A 24,022-nucleotide genomic window follows, 5' to 3' on the forward strand; every position below is an offset into this window, starting at 1 on the left:
CATAGATAAGCACATACTAATAGATTGAGTTTGTCTAGCTTTCTTTTTTGTATAAAATATACAACTGTGTGACTTCTATCAAATACTCTTGAAATGCCAGCATTATTCATTATAGCCCAGAAGTGAAAACTACCTAAGATGTTGAGTGAATAAGCAAAATGTGGTCTATTCATAGAACGGAACATTGTTGGGCCATAGAAAGAAGTGGAATAGCGGTGTATACTACAGCATGAATGAACCTTGGGAAACATGCTGACTGAAAGAAGTCAAATACAAAAAGGCCACCACATATTGTATGACTCCATTATTATGAAATGCCCATAATAGACAAATCTATAGAAACAGAAAGTAAGATTGTTGGTTGCCAGGGCTGGGGAAAGTAGAATGGGGAATAACTGCTAATGGGTATAAGGTTTCTTTTGGGGATGATGAAATCTGGAATTAAATAGTGGTGATGATTGCATAAAACCTGTGGAATATACTAAAGTGAAGTGAACTCGCTCAGTCGTGTCCGACTCTTCGTGATCCCATGGACTGCAGCCTACCAGGCTCCTCCGTCCATGGGATTTTCCAGGCAAGAGAACACTCGGAGTGGGGTGCCATCACCTTTAAAGAGCCTTCAAATTGTACACTTCAAATGGGTGATATAATATGTATGGTATGTGAATTACATCTCAGTAAGGCTTTTTCTTTTTTAAGATAATATTAGGAATAAAATTGCAGAAGATGTTTTACTATTGTTTTTGCCATTCTTCAGAATCCATCACTCAGCATTCAGAAATTATTCCTATAGTTCTGGCTGATCGTATGTATGCATTGGAAAGGAACATTATGAAATGAAATGACCTGCTTAATTCTGAGCTGTGAATGATGTGAATTTAATGTTATAAATTTTTTACTGTAATTACGATTTTCAATTCCTGTTTGGTCCATTTCAACTCCATTTAGCCGTCTTATGTTTAAGGCTATGTAAATAAACTTAATGAAAAAAATCAAGACCTTCAGATTTGTAAAATAAACAATGTGTTTTGAGAGAAGCAGTTGGATGTTCTATTATTTAATCCGTTTAAGGCTGTGGTACCTAACTGAGAGCAGACCTACAGGTAGAGAATTGGTTGGATGATTCTTTTAAAGGCTTTTTTAAGCCTCAAGATTCTGACTGACTTTTTCATTTTCTGGAAATAGAGCTTTGGAAGACGTTTGAATTGTCAGCATTTCTTTTAGGAAAGAATAAGAATGCAGGAATCATTAAAAACAATTCATTTGTTTGAATTGGAATTATTGTATTGGAATGAATTTATAGAATTCATTAAATAAATATTTACTCTGGGTGACTTGCCATATGCTGGTTTTGCTTTCAGTTGAATTGTAAACCTAGTCTAGGCTTAGAAACCTTCTTTATTTGCACTTTATTTTTGGAAAGGTCCTAACGATTCACCAAAATTCAAACATGACCCTGACATCAGAGAATATTTGCAGAAAATGCTTGTGTTAACATTCTGTATAGTAGCAGAATATGTATAGATTTCATGGAAACAAGGCCTGTCTTTTGAGATTTATTGTCAATTTGAATTTTAACTGGATATTTAATATCAAAGAATTGTTTTGTTTATTTGTGGCTGCACTGCACAGCATGTGGGGTCTTAGTTCCCAGACCAGGGATCCAACCTGTGCACCCTTCTGTGGAAGTGTAGAGTCCTAACCACTGGACCGCCAGGAAAGCCCCTAAGAATTATGTATTTAGCTTTATTGAGTATAATTGACAAAATTGTAAGATACTTAATGTGTACATTGTGGGGATTTGATACATGTATGTGTTGTGAAAGGATTCTCACTGTTGGTTAATATATCCATCACTCTACATATTTATCATTTGGGGGGCTGGGATAGGAATAGTGACAATGTTTAAGTTCTCTTGGCAAACTTTAATTATATCTTGTGTTATCCACTATAGTCACAGAATTATAATATTTTTTAGGAGTAATAATGATGTTATATTTCCTCTTTTTTAGGATCTTTATTTCTTAGAAGTATATATTGAAGTATTTATAGATGATATGATCTGATACTTATTTCAGCATAATATGGGAGCTGGTAAGGGGGGTGTGAGGTACAGATGAAAGAAGGTTGGCCTTAAGTTGATAATTATTGAAGGTAGTATAGGTACATGGAGGTTTATTTTAGTGTTCTATTTTTATATATATTTGAACATTTTCATAATAAAATATTTAGGCTGAAATACATATATATAGAGAGAAGGACTCATATAGTTAGCATAGACAGAACTTGGAATTTTTTTGTCTGTCAGCTTCTATAATTACTTGTCTGCTGGCCCAGTAACTATGTGAGAGTCTAGTCCACTGATGGTCTCTCAGTTTCTGGGAGAACAAGTCACTGTTGGCCTGTTAATAGCCAGCCACCTATATACCCACTTCGGTGGTCTAGCTTTGTAGCTAACTAGTAACACCATTTGTCACATGTAACTTAAAACTTCAGAGGAGTCCATCCCATTCTAGTGAAAAGAGTGCAGTATTTTGCTTGAATCTTTGATTTAGGCATACTGGCTCTCTGAAATAGAATTTAGAGTAGTCTTTGTAAATCAGGAAACTTAGCGTTAATGATTTTTTAGCCAAACTTAGCAAATGGAGGCTTCCCAGGTGGAGGTAGCGGTAAAGAATCCACCTGCCAATGCAGGAGACTCAAGAGACAAGGGTTCGATCCCTGGGTTGGAAAGACCCCTTGGAATAAGAAATGGCAACCTGCGCCAGGATTCTTGCCTGGGCAGTCCTATGGACAGAGGAGCCTGGTGGGCTACAGTCCTGCTGCTGCTGCTTGTCACTTCAGTCATGTCCGACTCTGTGTGACCCCATAGACGGCAGCCCACCAGGCTCCTCCATCCCTGGGACTCTCCAGGCAAGAACACTGGAGTGGGTTGCCATTTCCTTCTCCAGTGCATGAAAGTGAAAAGTGAAAGTGAAGTTGCTTAGTCGTGCCTGACTCTTAGCGACCCCATGGACTGCAGCCTACCAGGTTTCTCCGTCCATGGGATTTTCCAGGCAAGAGTACTGGAGTGGGTTGCCATTGCCTTCTCCAGGGCTTCAGTCCAAGGAGCCGCAGAGTTGGACATGACTGAGCAACTGAGAACATCCAGCAAATAGAGGACTTAAAAACATTTCCAAAGTTACTTTTATCACATGGGAAAAAGAATTTAAAATACTTTAGTTTTCAAATATTTATGATATTGTTACTATTTATTCATGAAAGAACCTTCTGAAGCCATATTTATTGGTTTTGGCAGGTGTTTTCTTTCTAAGTTCTGATGACATAAGTCTCTGTTTCCATACCTGTACATCCTGTACAAGACAATGGATATTTAGAGAATCTGTTGCATTTCTGAGATTTGGCTCACTAGGAAGCTGAATTAATGTTTGTTGATGAATATTCCTCTTAAAAAGTTTAAGGTAGATTAACAACAAATCACATTCCAATAAAATAGGTTTTACATAGTAAAAATATGGAGAAAGAATTTATATGTTACTTGGTTTTGCTGATTTGGTATGGGGAAGTTATATGTGGTCACTTAAATCATCAAAGTGATAGCCATGTAAAAGTCTTACCATGTGTGTTAAGACATGCCTTGTTAAGATACATGGGTTTCCCTGATGGCTCAGTGGTAAAGAACCTGCCTGCCAGTGCAGGAGACACAGGTTTGATCCCTGTGTCAGGAAGATGTCCTAGAGAAGGAAATGGCAACCCACTCCAGTATTCTTGCCTGGGAAATTGCATGGACAGAGGAGCCTGCCAGGCTACAGTCCATGGGATTGCAAAGGAGTTAGACACAATTTAGCAATTAAATAACAACAAGTTAAGATATATGAGGGAGATTTTAGTGAACTTTCTGTATCTGTGTATTTTTTTGTTAATTGTAGCTTTGGGTAAAGCTTAAATATTTGGTAAGTTTGATGACATTAAACCTGAGGTGAGTGAGTCTTGGATATCTTAATACAAGGGCACACCAGTGCTTATAAATTGTGGCTTACAGTGTTTTCTTTCTTTTTTTCTTCTTCCTTTTACCCTTTAGCTGGCAATTCTTTGGTCCAACAAGGTGGACAGCCACTCATCCTAACCCAGAATCCAGCCCCAGGTCTTGGCACAATGGTTACTCAACCAGTATTGAGGCCTGTGCAGGTCATGCAGAATGCCAACCATGTGACTAGTTCCCCGGTAGCCTCACAGCCAATATTTATCACTACACAGGTAAGTAGGACTCTGAATTCTGGGACCTGGTAGAATTCTGGAACTGTGGGAACCTTTGAAGGCTCTGACTTGAGTCTCCAGCATAATTAGAAATGGTTCTAGGTTATGTCCATTGATCTGGCTTTCTCATGTATTAGTTTTTTAATTTGATGCTGACTTTAGTAGAAAGCCCAACATAGCATACAGCTGGGTAATTTCCTCTTTATACCCCCAGAGGGCTATTAAGTAATTTGATTGAGGTCTAGGCAGGAGAGAGTGGGAAGCTTGCATGAGGAAGCCTTAACACTTGGTCCTCAAAAGTTCTCACCCTTTGCTTGGGCTATTTTTCTTGAAATGGGGTGAGTTAGTTGACTTACAGAAATATAGGTGCAAAATTGGTGAAGTGCAGGGAGATCTTTGAAAGAGAAGGAAGATGACTTATTTGATATAAATGTGAATTGGAGTTGAAAACCCAGTGCTGGTGTGGGATAAAAAGGCAGATGCTTTTTCCTGCCTTGTCTTACAAATTTCCCAGAGCATATGGCCTTTTGAAGTAGACTTTGGGAACAGTTTCCTACAGTTGTTTATATGTTGAATCACTCCATTAGTGTCAGTTTTTTTCCCCCATTCCTAAGGGTCAGTATGTGAATGAGTTTTTTTAAACTGAGATTCTCCTAAGACAAGAACTAGGTTTTCATTTTAGTTCATATGCACCAAACCTCAGTCTCCAGTTTTAATATTTGTCACTCAAAAGTTTGCCAGAAGTCCAAAATTTTCTCCATCTCAGTCATTTGAAAGCTCTAATTCGAGAGAGAATCATTAGGTGAGAGTGTGGGAATTTTTTGGACATAGGTCTGAATACAGTCTCTGCTAGTGTTAGCTGATCTCCATGTTAAAGGTCATTTTGCTTTTTAATGCAGGGATTTCCTGTAAGAAATGTCCGGCCTGTACAAAATGCAATGAATCAGGTTGGGATTGTGTTGAACGTACAGCAAGGCCAAACGGTTAGACCAATTACACTAGTCCCAGGTAAGGAAAAATGTCTACCCATTTGGAATAAACCAGCATCCAAAAGACTTGCTTTTGTTGTTTCTAAGTGTGGAAGGTCATTTAAAAAGTATGCTTTCTGAAACTATAAAAATCATATTGATTTAAGCCCCATTTTTTAAAAACTTCCTAACCTTTGGCCAGGGTGGTTATTTTATTTTTCTTTTTAACTTTTTACCACCTTTCATAAGGTAGTAAAACAGGGTTTTTATAGTTATTTTTCTGTTTCTGCTGTTTTATTCAGCTATTGTTTGTTATCCTGAAAGACTGTTATTAATGCAAACTCCCAAATTCTATATTCCTAATAAGTCTATTTACTTACATGGTGGACTTATAAACTTATTTTGCTTGCATTTTACAGCATAGATTTGGAATATAAGTTAAACAAATGACATATTCTTTGAGGATGAATATTTGCAATGACTAGTGGTTTGTTTTTTTTTTTTAAGAAATTAAATTGAAAGGTAATTCTTTAAAATCTTGTAATTTTGCCCCCAGTTCTATATTCAGTGTTTACTACATTTTGGGACAAAAAATACTGTTTTATTTTAGTTGTGGTAAAGGTAGCTTGTCTTCCTAAGTTTTTGTCATTGTTCTCAGAGCCCATTGGGATTTTGGCCTTCAGGTCTGAGCTTATCCTATCTAGTTCTGATATTTCTTAAATATTTATAAGTGAATTGTCTATAGTTGATCCAGGAGACTCACCTTTGGGACATCTTAGTAGAATGCCACACACAGTCTGTCTTCTATGTGAGTTTGTATAAGAGAATAAAAGACTCTGTTTAGTATTCTGAGAAAGGAGGATTACTTTTTTCACAACCAGCTCTGCCTCTTGGCCTATGTATACCCATACTGCTTCCCACTCTATACCCATTATTCTCTTCCAATACCAAGGTGAGGCTATTCATGATTTACTCTTGGAATAGAAAGGGCACCGTGCTGAGGTGTTTCGGGAGGAGCTGATGGAAATCTGCTTTCACTGTAATGTTTTTAGGGCTGATTACTGAGGCTAACTGCTTTTATCAGTTTGGGGAAATAATCTTTTCCTATTGCAGTATTTCCGGTAAACACAGAGGGAATGTGTTTTAGGAGAGCTCACTAACCAAGATTTGGTGCTTTTCTTTGTCTCTCTTTTGAAGCCCCAGGTACCCAGTTTGTTAAGCCGACAGTTGGCGTCCCACAAGTGTTCTCTCAGATGACCCCTGTGAGGCCAGGCTCCACGATGCCTGTGCGGCCCACCACCAACACCTTCACCACCGTCATCCCAGCCACTCTGACCATTCGAAGCACCGTCCCACAGTCCCAGTCCCAGTCGACCAAGTCCACTCCCAGCACTTCCACCACGCCCACTGCCACACAGCCGACCTCACTGGGGCACCTTGCTGTCCAGCCTCCAGGCCAATCCAGCCAGACTCAGAACCCCAAACTAGGTGAGGCTTGGGAAGAGGAGATGGCAGACCTGGGATGGGTGGCGGCTGGAGAACAGGTGATTATCACTTGGTCAACAAAGCTCCCTCCTTCCCCTCTCCACCTGCAGTGAGCATTGCCAGCTTTGTCACTGTGAAGCGACCTGGTGTTACAGGTGAAAATAGCAATGAAGTGGCCAAACTGGTGAATACCCTTAACACCATCCCTTCCCTGGGCCAGAGTCCTGGGCCAGTGGTGGTATCCAACAACAGCTCCGCACATGGCTCTCAAAGAACCAGCGGGCCTGAGTCTTCAATGAAAGGTACGATAATCAGAAAGACTCTGGGCAGCCAATCATTCAAAAACATTAGCATAATGTATTTATTGTATCAGAAGTCTATACTGTGAAATAGAGAAAATAGGGTATAGTTGCTATAGTCTGTTATCACAGAAACTTTAGTGTGGTAAAGGGGATTGCCACTTGTGAAAAGGGTAACTGCTGCTGCTGCTGCTAAGTCGCTTCAGTCGTGTTCGACTCTGTGTGACCCCATAGACGGCGGCCCACCAGGCTCCCCCGTCACTGGGATTCTCCAGGCAAGAACACTGGAGTGGGTTGCTGTTTCCTTCTCCAGTGCGCACATGCATGCTGAGTTGCTTCAGTCGTGTCCGACTCTGGGCGATGCTATGGACAGCAGCCCACCAGCCTCCTCTGTCCACAGGATTCTCTGGGCAAGAACACTGGAGTGGGTTGCCATTTCCTTCTCCAGAAAAGTGTAACTAAGTCAGCCCAAAGGAATTTTCTGTTAATTGTGCTTTGGAGACTAATAAAATGGATTGAGTGATCAGAGATGAGTGGGATAAAAAGATAGTTCAGGGAAGAGGAGATGGATTTCTGAACTCGATTTTAAAGTTGAGGTTTGGTAGAGAGGTTTTCAGGTATAGAAGGATTATGAGCATAACCATTTTCAGTTTCAGTCCTAGAATAGGACTTGCAAACCTTTTCTGTAAAGGACCAGATAGTAAATATTTTCAGCTTCATGTACAGTATGATTCTGTCACAACTGCTTTGTGCCATTTTGGTGCAAAAGTAGCCCTAGACATGACTATGTGCCACTAAAACTATTTATGGGCTCTGAATTTTGAATTTCATTTTATTTTTATGTGTCAGAAAATCTTACACTTCTTTTGCTTTTATTTGAACCCTTTAAAAATACGAGAACCTTTAACAAATGGTATTGAGAAAACTGGATATTCACATGCAGAAAAATGGAGTTGGGCCATTACCATACACCATATACAAAAACTAACTCAATGAATTAAATACCAAAATAAAAGACCTAAAACCATAAAACTCTTAGAAGAAAGCATAGGGGGAGAACTTCATGACATTGGATTTGCCAGTGATTTCTTGCATATGACACCAAAAGCATAGGCAACAAAAGAAAAAGTAGATAAATGAGACTACTTCAAAATTTTAAACTTTAGAGCATCAAGGGTTAGGCTTACAGAGAGTGGCAAAGTAACTCACTTTTCATGGAAGAAAATATTTGTAAATCATATATCTGATAAGGGCTTAATATAGAGAATATATAAACTATTTCTACAGCTCAACCAACAACAAAAGAACAACCTAATTAAAAAATGAGCAAAGGAGCTGAATAGAGAATTCTCAAGGAAGATATACAAATGGCCATTAAGCACCAAAAAGATGCTAAACATCACTAATCATGAAAATGCAAACCAAAACTACAGAGAATACTGCTTCATACCGATTAATATAGCTCTTATCCAAAAAAAAAAAAAGGGGGCAGAAAATAATAACTGTTGGTGAAGGATGTAAAGAAAGTGGAACCCCTGTGCATTGCTGATGGAGATGTAAAATGCAATGATGGTCCCTCAAAAAATGAGACATGAAATTACCACATGTTGTAGTAATTCCATTTTGGGGTATATACACCCAGGGACCCACACAGATACTTGTACCCCCGTGTTCACAGCGACGTTATTTACAAAAGCCTGTCGATAGAAGCATCTCAGATGTTCATCAACTGATAAATGGATAAACAAAATATGGTGTGTATATATACTGTGGTATATTCAGTCGCTCATTCATGTCCAGCATGCCAAGCTTCCCTATCCATCACCAACTCCCGAAGCTTGCTCAAACTCCTGTCCATTGAGTCGATGATGCCATCCAACCATCTCATCCTCTGTTGTCCCCTTCTCCCACCTTCAGTCTTTCCCAGCCTCAGGGTCTTTTCCAATGAATATTCAGGACTGATTTCCTTTAGGATGGACTGGTTGGATCTCCTTGCAGTCCAAGGGACTCTCAAGAGTCTTCTCCACACCACAGTTCAAAAGCATCAATACTTAAGTGGTATATTGTTCAGCCTTAAAAAGGAAAGAAATTCTGATACATGATATAATATGAATGAACCTTGAGGACATCATGCTAAATAAGCCAGTCACAAGAGGACAAACACTGTGAGGCCAGTTACGTGAGGCATCTGGAGCAGTCAAACTCACAGAAAGTAGAGTGGTGGTTGCTAGAGTTCTAGGAGGAATGGACAGTGCGGGATTAACAGTGGGCATAGAGTGTCCATTTTGAGGGATGAAAAGAGTGTTGGAGATTGCTTGCATGAAAATGTGAACATTCTTAACAGCTGAACCAAACGTTTTTAAATGCTTAAGAGGAAATTTTATGTGAAGTATATTTCACCATGATTTATAACCAGAACAACAACATTGGGTTGGCCTAGAAGTTCATTCAGTTTTCCCCAACAACTTACAGAAAAACTTGTACAAACTTTTTGGCAACCCACTAAAAGCCATTCTTAGTTCATTAGCCAAGCAGAAACTGGCAGCTGGCTGGATTTGGTCTCTGAGTTGTGGTTTGCTAACCCCTAGCCTAAAGTTAGAAGAATGGTAAAAGGAATGTGTCTCATAGTGACCTCTCATGCTTGCTTACCAACCTTAATTATACCCCTTATGAAGTGTTCAATAACCTTTTTTTCTAAAAGGCTGATAGTTTTTTTCTAGGATCTTACTAATCTTACCGTGTTCTCACTTCTTCTAGTGACCTCGCCCATCCCAGTGTTTGACCTCCAGGATGGTGGACGGAAGATATGTCCACAGTGTAATGCTCACTTCCGTGTTACTGAAGCTTTGAGAGGTCACATGTGTGTAAGTGATGTCACCTGTGATAGGAATCCAGCATAAATGGCTACCATTCACTATTTACTTCCTGTAGTCTTGGGAGAGTGTAAGGCAAGGGCTCTGAAATGACTTGGAAGCTTTTTAATGGGTTATACTCTTGGCCTGTTTTAGAAGAACTCAAAAATGTAATAGGAAACATTTAAAGTCCCTCAAATAGATGAGAGCATATGTGACCTTAATTCCTTAGTTGGTAGATTTTGAACTGCACAGGAGGACGGGTTTGTTAGATAATCAGAACTTTTTGGCCTCAGTTCATTTTCTGTTTATTGTGTCATTGGATGAATCAGGAGCTATTAAGCAATTACCAACTCAAGCCTTTCATTTTTTGGTGTTAGTCCAGATGCAAAGGTTGGGACTTCTTCCTACCAGGGACCCCAGAACCAGCTTATACTAGTGAGTAGTTCAAGGATTTAAAACAGGAAGAAGTACAAAGTATGGTGTTTGGAGTGGCATATATCTATATATTAAGTACACACACACAGACACATGAAAAAGAGTGAGACCTGGACATTGTAGAAAACTGCAGGGTGGAAACTAGGTGAGAATACCTAGAACCAAACTGTTGGCAAGGAATGTTAGTGGACCTGAGGAGTGCATGCATCCCAGCCCAGGAGAACCAGGATGATCAGATATCTTCTTTCTTTATAGTACTGTTGCCCAGAAATGGTTGAATACCAGAAGAAAGGAAAATCTCTGGATTCAGAACCCAGTGTCCCATCAGCAGCAAAGCCCCCATCCCCTGAGAAAACAGCTCCTGTTGCTTCCACTCCCTCTTCTACACCTATTCCTGCTCTGTCACCACCTACCAAAGTACCAGAGCCAAATGAGAATGTGGGTGATGCCGTCCAGACCAAGCTCATTATGCTAGTAGATGACTTCTACTATGGCCGGGATGGTGGCACGGTAGCCCAGCTCACAAACTTCCCTAAGGTCGCCACATCTTTCCGATGCCCACATTGTACCAAAAGGCTAAAAAACAACATTCGGTGAGTGTTGAAGAGCCTTGGAGCTCACCTTGGACAAGTGAAGGCTGAAAGCTGCTTACACGTTTCAGTTTTTCTGTTTGGAGAATGGCCCTGATTATAGCCTCTCTTGCTCAGGGTTATCAAATCAATAACTAATATTACAGGAGATATTGTGGTAATAAATAAAAGATAACTTTGGGTAGAGTGAGACCAGTGCATCTCCTTTCTCAGATAAGTTTCGGGAACCCTCTTAGTTTCTGGGCTGAGCAAAGGACTGTCCCAAAAAAGAGGAAGTTGGGTGCGAAGGTGGGGGGCGGGACATATGTAAAGTCTTGTTCTGTGATTCCGCTGTTATGTTTCCAAGGCTTCTGATTTTTGTGTTGTCTGTACTTTTCCTTTGTGCTGTGCTACAGATTTATGAACCATATGAAACATCATGTAGAACTTGATCAGCAGAATGGTGAGGTGGATGGTCATACTATCTGCCAGCACTGTTACCGCCAGTTTTCCACTCCTTTCCAGCTCCAGTGCCACTTGGAAAATGTTCATAGTCCCTATGAATCAACTAGTAAGTTTGGAAGTTCATTAACTCTAGGGGTGTACTTTGTTCTTCACTCAATGAATGGCACTAGCGGGGAGCCCTTTATATTTATTCATATGTGGGTAACAGTGTCAGGTAGGTTTTTGCATGTTTATAGTCAGCACTTCACTTACTCTGTTTTCTTACAAGCCTGGCTTCTATTCTGTTCAAGCTTGAGTTGAGTTCAGTGCTCGATTCCAAATATTAGGGGCATTGGTCCACCGTAGAGAGGTATATTTTAAGGGTTTGCTACCTAGATTGTTTTATAGAAGGAGCAAGCATCTGTATTTGGATCTTCACTTTAGTTAGTAATGTTGTAGTTTTTATGTAGGATAAAACAATATTATAAAGTACTTTACCATTAAGAGTTTCATGAAATATAAGATGAGTTGGAGTGTTCAGTTCAGTTGCTCAGTCTTGTCCAACTCTTTGCGACCCCATGAATTGCAGCACGCCAGGCCTCCCTGTCCATCACCAACTCCCGGAGTTCACCCAAACTCATGTCCATCAAGTCGGTGGTGCCATCCAAGCTATCTCATCCTCTGTCTTCCCCTTCTCCTCCTGCCCCCAATCCCTCCCAGCATCAGGGTCTTTTCCAATGAGTCAACTCTTCGCATGAGGTGGCCAAAGTATTGGAGTTTCAGCTTTAACATCAGTCCTTCCAAAGAACACACAGGACTGATCTCCTTTAGAATGGACTGGTTGGATCTCCTTGTAGTCCAAGGGACTCTTAAGAGTCTTCTCCAACACCACAGTTCAAAAACATCAATTCCTCGGTGCTCAGCTTTCTTCACAGTCCAACTTTCACATCCATACATGACCACTGGAAAAACCATAGCCTTGACTAGATGGACCTTTGTTGGCTACATCTTAAAGATGAGAAACAGGCTGGATACAACCCCAGAAATATTTAGTCATTTACTTAAGAGCGTACACTTCTAATAAGGTGACGTGAGGATTTGAATCCAGTCTTCTAGAAATATTTCCTTTATCATATAAGGGATTTCTAGTTTTGTTGAAGAGACAAGAGAACAAGACTATGTATTTGTTATAAATACAGACATTGGATGATATGAATGATAGGTAGAATAGTTCAGAGAAGGGAAAAGATCCTTGTGTCTGGATTTCACAGAATAGGTGATGTATAAACTTGGTCTTAAATACAAGAAGGATTTAGGTGGATGGAAAACAGTAAGAAAAGATTTTATATGATGGGGAACAGCATGAGCAAACATGTAGAGACAGAAAAATATGCATAATATAGATGCTTTTGCTGCAGATTAAAAATCTTAACTAAAAATGGATTAAACATTAAAGACATCTATAATTAGATCCTTTAACTGAGAAGACTTAAGGTGGAGTAAGCTTCAAGCCCAGAACTTAAGTCTTTACTTTTCAACAATTTTCTTGTCTCTGGCTTTCTAGCAGAAAAACTATGTTAATCTCAGGAATTTGTTCAAATGTAAGATTGTGCAGATGAAAAAGAGGCCATGTCTTCCTGTGTCTTTCCTAGGTCTGTTCCTTGTAAGGCAGAATTGTTTTCCGTTTATATCTCTTTGGCTGTGGTCATATTGTCAAGGGAAGTAGGATTGTCATGAGTGGCTCAGATGAGTGCTTATCAACAGAAAATATAATGAGCTGTGTATGTAATTTTAATTTTTTTAGTAGTCATTTGAAATAAAAATATTTTAAGGTGAAATTAATTTTAATAGTATATTTTATTTAATTCAAAATAGCCAAGATAATCTTAGCATATAATCAAAAATTTTTAATAAAAATTTTTAAATTATTCTTTTTTTTTTTTTTTAATCTAGTGTGTACACCAGAGCAAATAGTCTCAATTTGAGCTCATCCCATTTCGTATGTCACTAGCTATGTGTATACTGGTGGTTCCTATAGAAGGCAGTGGAACTTTGGACTAACAATTAGTGGGTGGAGTAGATAACAGTTTCAACCATCATAACACCACATGTAGCAGAGTAGCAACTTGGTCTAAGTTAGGTCCCACGTTCTTCACTGTCAGTGATGGAAAGTCCAAATTACTCATCTGAATCTCCCAGTGAAAACACCTGCTTTCACACAAATCTGGTGGTGTGTGTTAGTCCACTTACATATTGTACTGTGCATAATAAGATAAGTTCTTCCTAGTGGGAAAAACAAAGTGGACAGTGCAGGACCTCATCAGTCTTTCCCTTTTCGTTTACCACGGTTTTATCCTTGACTTTTAATTTTTTGAGTATTTTATGACTTCAGTTTATACTGATGAAAAACCCAGACATTGTTGATCCAAACACAGGTAAATGCCTTTTCTGTGCTTTAGTATATATCAGTTTTACTCTTGGATTCTTTTATAACTCCCTTTTTTTTGCATCTGTGGCAGATCCTTCATGAAAGTAGCTTATTTTTTCATGTTAACATCTTGAGATCATTGTTTTCTTTTTAGTTTTGAAAATTTTTTTTATTTTCTGAAGTTTTAAAATTATAGACATAATGACGTTTCACTCCTAAATACTCATTATATATCTCTGAAAAGTAAGGACATTTAAAATACATAGGCATTCCCGTCCTCACCAGAAAAGATGGCCTTTTTCCATCTGCACCTCTCAACGTGGGGCCAAGAGGTAAGAGAGCTGACGTTTACTGAAGAGTTAACACCCACTGCAGATCTCGTGACTCTACATGGACCGCAAGCAGGAATCTTAGGGAACACTTAGGATGGGTCCCTGAAGAATGTGGGTTCTGAAGGGTGATGGGAAGAGACACACTTGGTTATTCATGTGAGCAAATGCATAACTACCCTACTCTGAAACAGGTAGATGGCTCTGCATACGTAAAATCATTCTTGACAAGCCACGGAGCAGATGCCATGGGAGACACCCAGGGAGAGTGGGACTTTTGTCACAAACCGAGGCCAAGTGCGACAGAGTGCAGTGGTCTTCCTGGGGTTCCATGCCCTGAGCAACCAGATCTGTGTTCAAGCTACGGGTTCTAATGGAAATCATACTTTGTGATAACTACAAGTTTAAACAAGTATAAACTTGATCAGTCCAGCTGATACAGTTAACACTTTAGTAAACGTCATTTCCAGCCTGAAAGAAACAAAATACATAGCCATAGTATCTTCATCAAGACCTAACAGAATTAATCATAAATCTTTAATATCATCTGTCTTCATTTTCAAGTTTCCTGAATTGTCTCCAGAACATCAGTGGGTTATTGTGTTTAAACTTGTTTAAGGGCAATAGATGAAGGAAGAGGTAAGGTTGAGGGATGGATGCTTACTTGTGTTCACATGTCAGGAGGATCCTTTGTGAAGAAAGACTTGGGAAAGGGAGAACCCCTTGTTTGGTAAAGTCATGGTATATATACATGGAATGATGAGATTGGATGAACCTTAGAAAGGCAAAAAGGATCTGTCCTTCCAAGTTTGGAAAGCAGGAAGCAGAGTATAGTATTTCACACCTGTTTTCTCAAAGCAAGAGACTGAGGTAGGTGTTAAGGAGGTGAGAGTGACAGTGCTGGGAGGGACAGTGTTAGGATGGCCACTTTGGAAAATCAGTCAAGTTTCCCTCTTGAATCTTCTTCAGATCAACTCCTTCCCCCTTAGAACAGGTGTGAAAGGTTATTAGAGAGCCCTTAAATCCACTGATGGCTTTGATTCCTTTCTCACTGATTTTCTGTGTATGAGATAATCCATATAAATCTTAGGATATTGCTTATGCATTAGAAATTGTTTAATAAATGTTACTATTGATATTATGAGGCAGTTGTAACAATAGAGCTGATTTAGGAAAAGGCTTGGACAGAAGGCTGGGAAATACCAATGCTTTAAAGTGTTCTAGAAAAGAAAAAAAGAAGCTAAGCAAATTGAATTGAGAAGTAAAGGGCAGGAAAACAGGAGAAAAGATTGTCATGCCACTGGTTACAGTTTCCCAAACATGTCATGCAGTTCCATGCCTTTGCTCAAGTTCTCCTCTTGTCTTCTCTGTCTGGCAAATCACTATTCTTTCAAGGTTCAACTTACGTGATCAACTTTTCCTCATTCAAGGCAGAATTTTTTATTTATCTGGTTCTCATACCTGATGTACTTCTGGGAAGTGGTTCTAAATGGGTTGCAGATGCCTTTGAGAATCGACACAAAACTTCCCCCCAAAATAAACATTTTACTCTTTGCAGATAATTTCAGGGGATACCTGGGTTCCTTGGACCCCATATTTAAAACCCCTGGTTTTTGTTCATTTGTTTTATTTCAGCGTCACTCATTTGGGAGTGGTGGGCAGGGGTTAGACAGTAAATAAGCACTTAGCACTTCCAATTTACAATTTTTGTGTTCACAAAAACTTGAAAATAATTTTAGTAATGTTAAGAAAAATACAAATAACTGTCTTTATTTTGCCTGTATAATTCACAATATGTAGCAATTAAAATATTTGCCAAAAATTTAGAATTGCAGCCTTATATAGACGTTTGATAAAATGGCTAATTTTAAAGTTTAATTATCTCAGTTTGTTAGCAATAACTCATAAGAAGGCAAGAAATTCTGTTCATGTTGTCAGTCTTTTAAGGACAAATCCGTATTTGTAGATGGTAAGCTATTCCTGTGTAAATGTCTTGTAGAGAGTTCAAAATCTAGAAAGGAGCTTTGGTGAAGACATCTGAGCTAGAGACAGAAGGATACTTTTTATCAGCAACACAACTGTTGACAACCATTTTAAAGAAGAGACCCCATAAGTTACCTACTATTGCAAATGAAGATACAGGAGTCAGAAAGAAAAGATTATGAATCAGCAGGATTTTGGTCATATTTTCGAGTGTATTTACCGATTGTTTTTCTTCTTACAGCCAAGTGCAAGATCTGTGAGTGGGCATTTGAGAGCGAGCCACTGTTTCTCCAGCATATGAAGGACACTCATAAGCCTGGAGAGATGCCTTATGTTTGCCAGGTACTGCCTTCTCCTTAGGGAGCTTTGCTTGGTCTTTTGCTCTCGGGCTGAATGTGAGGACTCCACTAATGAACACTGCCCAGTATCTATTGCACATACTCAGTTTAAGGAACACTGAGGAAATACGAAAGAAATACTGAACCCAGGTTCTATTTTCAGGGTTCTTCATGCAGGAGAAAAACATAAAGGATATATGCATGTACCCAGCTGAGGAACCTAGTCTTGGAACACAATGCCTGTAGTAAGGGAGTGTCTGGGACTTCCCCGTTGGCCCAGTGGCTAGGGTTCTGCACTCCCAGTGCAGGGGTCTGGGTTTGATTCCTGGTCAGGGAACTGGATCCCACATGCAGTTCTAGACCCAGTGCTGCCAAATAAATAAATAGTTTTTAAAAAGTGAGGGAGTGTCTGTCCCCTGAATGTTTCCTGTGGAGATAGGAAAAAATCTGCTCCTCTTAGTGAGAATTTGGACTTTTCAGACTTTCCTGTCCTTCCCATTTTTACTATATTTCACGGCTGAATTCATGATCACAAACATAACTCTGCATTACAAATTCAGAAAAATAACTTGATTTCTGTACATTTAGGAGAAATTTTTTTTCTATGTTAACACTTTGTTGCTACCCCTTTTCTAAGGCCTCAGTTGTTCACTTCACTTGTGGCTTATTTTCCTTATGTGGTTCAGGTGTGCCAGTACCGCTCCTCACTCTACTCTGAGGTGGACGTCCACTTTCGGATGATCCATGAAGATACTCGGCACCTGCTCTGCCCTTACTGCTTGAAGGTCTTCAAAAATGGCAGTGCGTTCCAGCAGCATTACATGAGGCACCAGGTACCAGACACCAAGCAATTGCCCTGCTTAATTATGGGTGCTGGGGCCAGGTCTGAGCGAGGCAAATGATTTTGGTAGAGAAGATATGTGTGAGTTTGAAAAATGTATTGAATTCCAGTAACATGTACCAGGCACTGGGCTAGACGCTAGAGATTTAGTGTTTAAACGGGACAGTTAAACAGTACAATAGAGCAGGAACAGTGTTGTGTTAGGGGAAGTACAGAATATAAAAAAGAACATAACCCACTCTGGGAACCTAGAAAGTCTTCCAGGAAAAGGGTTGTGCAAGACCTGAAGGATGAGGAAGGGTGAGCCAGGTGAAGTGGACTAGAAGGACAGCATGCTCAGAGGCACAGGGAGGCTCAAGGAACTGAAAGTTCAGTGTGGTTGGAGTGTGTAGGGTATGGGGGAGGTTGGAGGTTAGAGAACATATCATGGAGAATCTTAGAGCCATAAAAAGGAGTCTCCAGAGCTTTGCTGGCGCTTCACTGTTTAAGACTGCACTCTCAGATGCAGGGCCCCGGTTCAATTCTTGGTCAGGGAACTAAGATTCCCCCATGCCTCACGGTATGACCAGTAAATAAACAAACCTGTGGCTTTAACTGACCAAAAAATAAAATAGTTTAAAAAATAAAAAGGCGCTTCACCTTTTATTATAAAAAGTTGGGTGAAGCCTGAGGAAAACTGCCAAGAGGAACTTCGAGACATGACTAGTAAAATATCAGGTGGTATCCTGGATGGGAACCTAGAACCAAAAAAAAGAGTGTATGTAAAAACTAAGCCAATCAACATAAAATACAGACTTCTGTTAATTAAAACAAAAGTTGATGTTGGGAAGCCATTGAAGAGATTTTCAAATCCTGGAGTGATGTGTTCACATTTGCTTTTAGTTATGATTACACTGGCTGCTCCAGGAGTTAGGGAGACAAGCCAAAGGCTTTTTCAATAGTTTACCTGAGAGATGATAGTGGCTATTGGCTTTTGAAATGAAGAGGATTAGAGTTGCAAGATACTGAGAAGATAAGTGCTATCTGTAGTTTAGAGATGGATTAGGTGAAGGTAGTGAGGAAGTAGTTAAGAATAGTGCCCAGGATTCTGTCTTGGGTAATTGGATGAATGGGGAGACTGTATTGAGATAGGAACACTGGAGAAAGTGACTTTTGAGAGGAGGATTCTGTTTGGATGGATGTTCTGAGTTGGCAGTATCTATGGACATCAAGTGTAATTGAGTACTAAATAGTTGGATATATAGGTCTGAGGCCTGAATTGTGAAAGATACTTAGAAATCATCATTATATAAATCCAGTAGATTTAAACTTGTAAGTGCGAAGCTTCACCCCCACCCCCAAACCCCCAAATTGAGAATAAGGTGAAAGACCATTGAGTTCTCTCTCTACAAAGCCAGGGCCATAGTCCTGGAATGAAAATCCAAAGAGTTGTGATGTCGAGGAAGAGGCGGGGACAAAAGCATTTTGAAGGAAAATGTGTGGTCAAGTGTTGCAGGAAGGTATCAGCAAGATGGAATCGTGAGAGGCCAGCCTTTAATTTAGCCATTTTGTTGGTCAGCAGGGTAGAAGCCAAATTTCAGTGGGATAGATGAATGAGAGGTAAGGAATGGAGAGAACTTACTTAAAGAAATTTATGAAGGGCAGGACCAGGGGTGGCAGACGCAGGGGGGGCGGGAGCAAGGGAGAAGTTGTTGCTGCTGCTGTGTTTTGGTTTGAAGATGGAACATATAAGCCTTTGTTTTAAAATGCTGCAGGAAAGGAGCCCCTAGAGGAGGGGAGTGAAGGTACATAGAGAGGGAACAAAACAGAGAACAAGATGGGTGCACTGGTGGGTGACATCCACGTGTGTGCACACGTGCCCTGGCTTCTCGCTTGTAAGCACCTTCTTAGGTTCACACATAGTGACTGCTGTAATCCCCCACTGATGTATTTCCATATACTAGCATAGGAACTGTCACCTGTAGCTGATGTTATAGAGCCTTCGCTGTCCTAGGAAGGAATCATAGACATGTGTCCTGTTTCGATACTGGGCAGACTGAATCCTCAAAATGGCCTTTCAGGGAGGCATATCTGTGTTGATGTGTTAAAAGGGAAAAAAAAACAGCACTTTGTAGGAAAGTACTTTTTTTTTTGTTTTGTTAAAAAAGAGAAAGGAAAACAGGGGTGGTGAATGGAGACATTTGAGTTTGCTGTATGGTTATCTGCACAGACCATCTGTGAAAGAATACCCAGGAAGCTGGTAACAAGTTGTTTCTGTGGAAGGGGACTGAGGAGTGCAGTTGAAGGTAAACTTAGCGCATGAAGGAGTACAAAATAAAAGTATGGGGTTTTTTTCACCATGTACATTTTATTGTATTTTTTAAAAATAATATCCAGAAATAGTAGCAATGTCCATCCACACTGTAAAGATAAAGTAATAAGACAGTCTCAAGCTTGTATTTTATCAAGGATGAAAAGAACATTGACAGTACTTCAAATAAAAACGATAACTAAACTAAAAAAAATAGTAATAGGGCAAGTAAAGCTGAAGCCACTCGGCCAAACTGTTAAAGCAAGTCAGTGGGTGATTCTCTGAGGACCTAGTTACCCTGGCTTTCAGTCCACCTTTCTCTGGGAGCATGGGAAGTGATGATTCTCACCACCTAATAATAAGGCTTGTAACTGTATTGCAAAATATATAAAGTTATAGATAAAGATTGAAAAATTAGGTTCAGTGTTAAATGTTGTCTATTTCTTTTTAACTCTGTTAAATTATCAACAGAAAGATGGAAAGAATGCTATGATTGGCAATGATCTACCTTCTCCTCAGGAAGAAAATTCATTGGAAACCTTTAAAGGATTCTGTCTCTTTTTTTCCCTTCAGAAGAGGAATGTTTATCACTGCAACAAATGCCGGCTACAGTTTCTCTTTGCCAAGGACAAAATCGAACACAAGCTGCAGCACCATAAAACCTTCCGTAAACCCAAGCAGCTGGAAGGTTTGAAACCAGGCACCAAGGTAAGGGGTTTGTCGGCATTCCCTTCACGGATCCAAGAAGGGGAGGAAGAGAGCTTTTCAGTGTTCTGAGGGTCTTTCGTAGGTAGTGTCTAATTATTCCTTCCCTTGACTCCCAGGTGACAATCCGGGCTTCCCGGGGGCAGCCACGAGCTGCTCCTGTACCCTCCAGTGATGGACCTCCTGGCAGCTTGCAGGAAGCAGCACCACTGGCCTCCTCAGCAGACCCTCTGCCCGTCTTCCTTTACCCCCCTGTGCAGCGCAACGTCCAGAAGAGAGCTGTTAGGAAAATGTCAGTGCCTTCTCTTGGAGGCTGGGGGCCGGGTGGGCACAGCTATTCCTGAGAGCCAGTGTCATCTGGTAGCCTTTTAAGCAGAGTCTGTTGCCTAAATCTGTACGGTTTGGGGACCCCTGAGGCAGTAATAAGATTTTCTGTTTCTCGACAGGAGTGTCATGGGCCGGCAGACGTGTCTGGAGTGCAGCTTTGAGATCCCAGACTTCCCCAATCATTTTCCTACTTACGTTCACTGCTCTCTGTGTCGCTATAGTACCTGCTGTTCTCGAGCTTACGCCAACCACATGATCAAGTGAGTCAGGATTAAACCAGTGTTCCTCTCTGGGATTTCAGATTCTTCAGAACTCATTTCATTCCCTCCCCTGCTTCTGGTGGTTCCCCCTTCAACTTTTGGAGCTGTTTGTGCACCTTTGCTAGTAGAGTCAGAGGCCAGACCCGGCCTTATTTGGCTTTCATTGGTCTGTAATCTGGTTTTGTACAACCGTGCTACTCAAAATGTGGTATGAGGGCCAGGGCGCTTCTTAGAAATATGGCCCCTGACGTGGTCACCACCCCTCCACCTCCAACCAGAATATGCCTTTTAATAGGTTTCCCCCCACCTCCAGGATCTATTTGCATATTAATAGGAAATACTAATGTGATGGGCTTGGGTTGAGGTTAGGATTGATTGAAGAGGCATTTCTTTTGTTCAGGCCTTGTCAATGGCTGGTGATCTCTAGTTTAGTGAGCTGAACCATGTAACTCATACAGCTTTCTCTTTGTCTTTCTCAGCAATCATGTTCCACGGAAGAGCCCCAAGTATTTGGCTTTGTTTAAAAATTCTGTGAGGTAATGACAAACTTACTGATGGACTGTTAATTGTTCAGGCTTTTACATTAAATCCCTTATATTACTTTGGGGGATAGACATATGCATCAATTTGAGAGGAGAAAGGAGGGACACTCTTTTTCTTTACTAAGCCTTGAAGCTTAACTCTCAGTAGTCATTGCTGCGTTTGCCTGACATACTCTTGACTCTCTTTCTCAGTGGAAGCAAGCTGGCCTGCACTTCATGTACCTTTGTTACCTCTGTGGGAGATGCCATGGCTAAGCATTTGGTATTCAACCCTTCTCATAGATCCAGCAGCATCCTGCCACGGGGTGAGTAAGAGAGATGGGGGTTGTAGGTGGGACTAAGGATGCAGGTTACAGTGAGCAGGTGCATCTGCTCCCGGCCTAACCCATCTGCTGCTGAGACATACTTCACCAGGGTGGAAGCATTCTAACTTGAGATTTAGATAAGACTGGGAAAGTAGTAGATTTGCTTTTTTAGTTAAAATCTCAAGAACTGTCTCAGGTGGGTTTGTTTCTTCACCAAGCTAACATTTTTTTATTGTGTTATTTCCCATAGGACTCACTTGGATATCTCACTCAAGGTAACAGAACTCGTTTGATGGTTTAACTTTTATTTTATAGTATGTTTGTTCTTTATTACTACTGCAAATATTATTATTTTGTTTTCCTAATTTAACTGAGCTTTTTCTTCCTTTTTGCTAACCCTTTAGGCATGGCCAGACTCGTGACCGAGCACACGACCGGAACTTGAAAAACTTGTACCCTCCTCCTTCCTTCTCCTCTAATAAAGCTGCCACTGTGAAGTCTGCTGGAGTCACCCCAGCTGAGCCTGAAGAGCTGCCAGCTCCCGTGGCCCAGGCACTCCCGTCACCGGCCTCAACTGCAACCCCACCACCCACCCCCACGCATCTCCAGACTTTAGCCCTTCCACCCTTGGCTGCGGAGGAGGCCGAATGTCTGAATGTTGATGACCAGGATGAAGGGAGCCCAGTCACCCAGGAGCCTGAGCCAGTGTCAGGGGGTGGTAGTAGCAGTGGCATTGGCAAGAAAGAGCAGCTTTCTGTGAAGAAGCTTCGAGTGGTCCTGTTTGCCCTATGCTGCAACACGGAACAGGCAGCTGAACACTTCCGAAACCCCCAGCGACGCATCCGGCGTTGGCTTCGGCGCTTCCAGGCCTCTCAGGGGGAGAGTCTGGAGGGCAAGTATCTGAGCTTAGAGGCAGAAGAGAAACTGGCTGAGTGGGTGCTGACCCAGCGAGAGCAACAGCTACCTGTAAATGAGGAGACCTTGTTCCAGAAAGCCACCAAAATAGGACGTTCCTTGGAGGGGGGATTTAAGATCTCATACGAGTGGGCTGTGCGTTTCATGCTACGGCACCACCTGACTCCCCACGCACGGCGCGCTGTGGCCCACACTCTACCTAAGGATGTGGCGGAGAATGCAGGACTCTTCATTGAATTTGTACAACGGCAAATTCACAACCAGGACTTGTCCTTGTCCATGATTGTGGCTATTGATGAGGTTTCCTTGTTCCTCGATACGGAGGTACTGAGCAGTGAAGACCGAAAGGAGAATGCCCTGCAGACAGTGGGCACAGGGGAGCCTTGGTGTGATGTGGTGCTGGCCATTCTGGCAGATGGCACTGTCCTCCCTACCCTGGTTTTCTACCGAGGACAGATGGATCAGCCTGCTAACGTGCCAGACTCTATCTTGCTAGAGGCGAAGGAGAGTGGCTACAGTGACGACGAGATCATGGAGCTGTGGTCAACCCGAGTGTGGCGAAAACACACGGCTTGCCAGCGCAGCAAAGGCATGCTGGTGATGGACTGCCACCGCACTCACTTATCAGAAGAGGTGCTGGCCATGCTTAGTGCCTCTAGCACTTTGCCTGCGGTCGTCCCCGCAGGCTGCAGCTCCAAAATCCAGCCGTTAGATGTATGCATCAAGCGGACTGTCAAGAACTTCCTGCACAAAAAGTGGAAGGAGCAGGCTCGGGAAATGGGAGATACTGCGTGTGATTCTGATGTTCTGCTTCAGCTAGTTCTGGTCTGGCTGGCTGAGGTGCTTGGTGTTATTGGGGACTGTCCAGAGCTAGTTCAGCGGTCCTTCTTGGTGGCTAGCGTTCTGCCTGGCCCTGATGGCAACATGAACTCACCCACACGAAACGCTGACATGCAGGAGGAGCTAATTGCCTCCCTAGAGGAGCAGCTAAAGCTGAGTGGGGAACAGTCCGAGGAACCCTCAGCTTCCACTCCTCGACCCAGGTCATCTCCAGAAGAGACAATTGAGCCTGAAAGCCTTCACCAGCTCTTTGAGGGTGAAAGCGAGACCGAGTCTTTCTATGGCTTTGAAGAAGCTGACCTAGATCTGATGGAGATTTGAGTGTTGGGGTCACAAAGGGGTGTGGAGTAGGGGTGGGGAAGTGTGAGGGGGGTTAGAGGATAAAGGGGCATACCAAGTGGGGGTATTGGGTTTATATTTTTTAATTTTATGCCACCACTCCCCCCTGATGTTGACTTATATACATCCCTGTGGATTTGTGGATTATTAGGAAAACCTATAGCGATCACGTCTGAGCCGATAAGCTGGCCTGTTGGTCATTCACTTCTGCTAAAAACCGGTTTTTGTGACTTTTTTTTAAATTTAAATCACTGTGTTTGGTATTTTT

The 24,022-nt window shown here is 41.3% G+C and overlaps 1 protein-coding gene across 6 annotated transcripts in view; it reads left to right on the plus strand.

Annotated features, from left to right (window-relative positions):
• POGZ (pogo transposable element derived with ZNF domain) overlaps positions 1-23,736 on the plus strand; it is a 29,791-nt gene extending 6,055 nt beyond the window's left edge. For 2 of the 6 annotated variants that reach the window (XM_068964569.1, XM_068964571.1), the window contains 16 exons: positions 4,082-4,257; positions 5,157-5,265; positions 6,423-6,713; positions 6,794-7,012; positions 9,767-9,873; positions 10,555-10,892; positions 11,285-11,439; positions 16,294-16,394; positions 17,077-17,223; positions 20,095-20,229; positions 20,346-20,518; positions 20,673-20,813; positions 21,293-21,349; positions 21,548-21,660; positions 21,911-21,935; positions 22,065-23,736. In XM_068964569.1, coding sequence (XP_068820670.1) covers positions 4,082-4,257; positions 5,157-5,265; positions 6,423-6,713; positions 6,794-7,012; positions 9,767-9,873; positions 10,555-10,892; positions 11,285-11,439; positions 16,294-16,394; positions 17,077-17,223; positions 20,095-20,229; positions 20,346-20,518; positions 20,673-20,813; positions 21,293-21,349; positions 21,548-21,660; positions 21,911-21,935; positions 22,065-23,736 — 3,959 coding nt within the window. The remainder of the gene's footprint in view (positions 1-4,081; positions 4,258-5,156; positions 5,266-6,422; positions 6,714-6,793; positions 7,013-9,766; positions 9,874-10,554; positions 10,893-11,284; positions 11,440-16,293; positions 16,395-17,076; positions 17,224-20,094; positions 20,230-20,345; positions 20,519-20,672; positions 20,814-21,292; positions 21,350-21,547; positions 21,661-21,910; positions 21,936-22,064) is intronic. The other 4 variants (XM_068964570.1, XM_068964572.1, XM_068964574.1 and 1 more) reach the window with 3 other exon arrangements.
• The last annotated feature ends 286 nt before the right edge of the window (positions 23,737-24,022 follow it).

Source organism: Capricornis sumatraensis, chromosome 2 (genome assembly GCF_032405125.1).
Source record: "Capricornis sumatraensis isolate serow.1 chromosome 2, serow.2, whole genome shotgun sequence".
Taxonomy (NCBI): domain Eukaryota; kingdom Metazoa; phylum Chordata; class Mammalia; order Artiodactyla; family Bovidae; genus Capricornis; species Capricornis sumatraensis.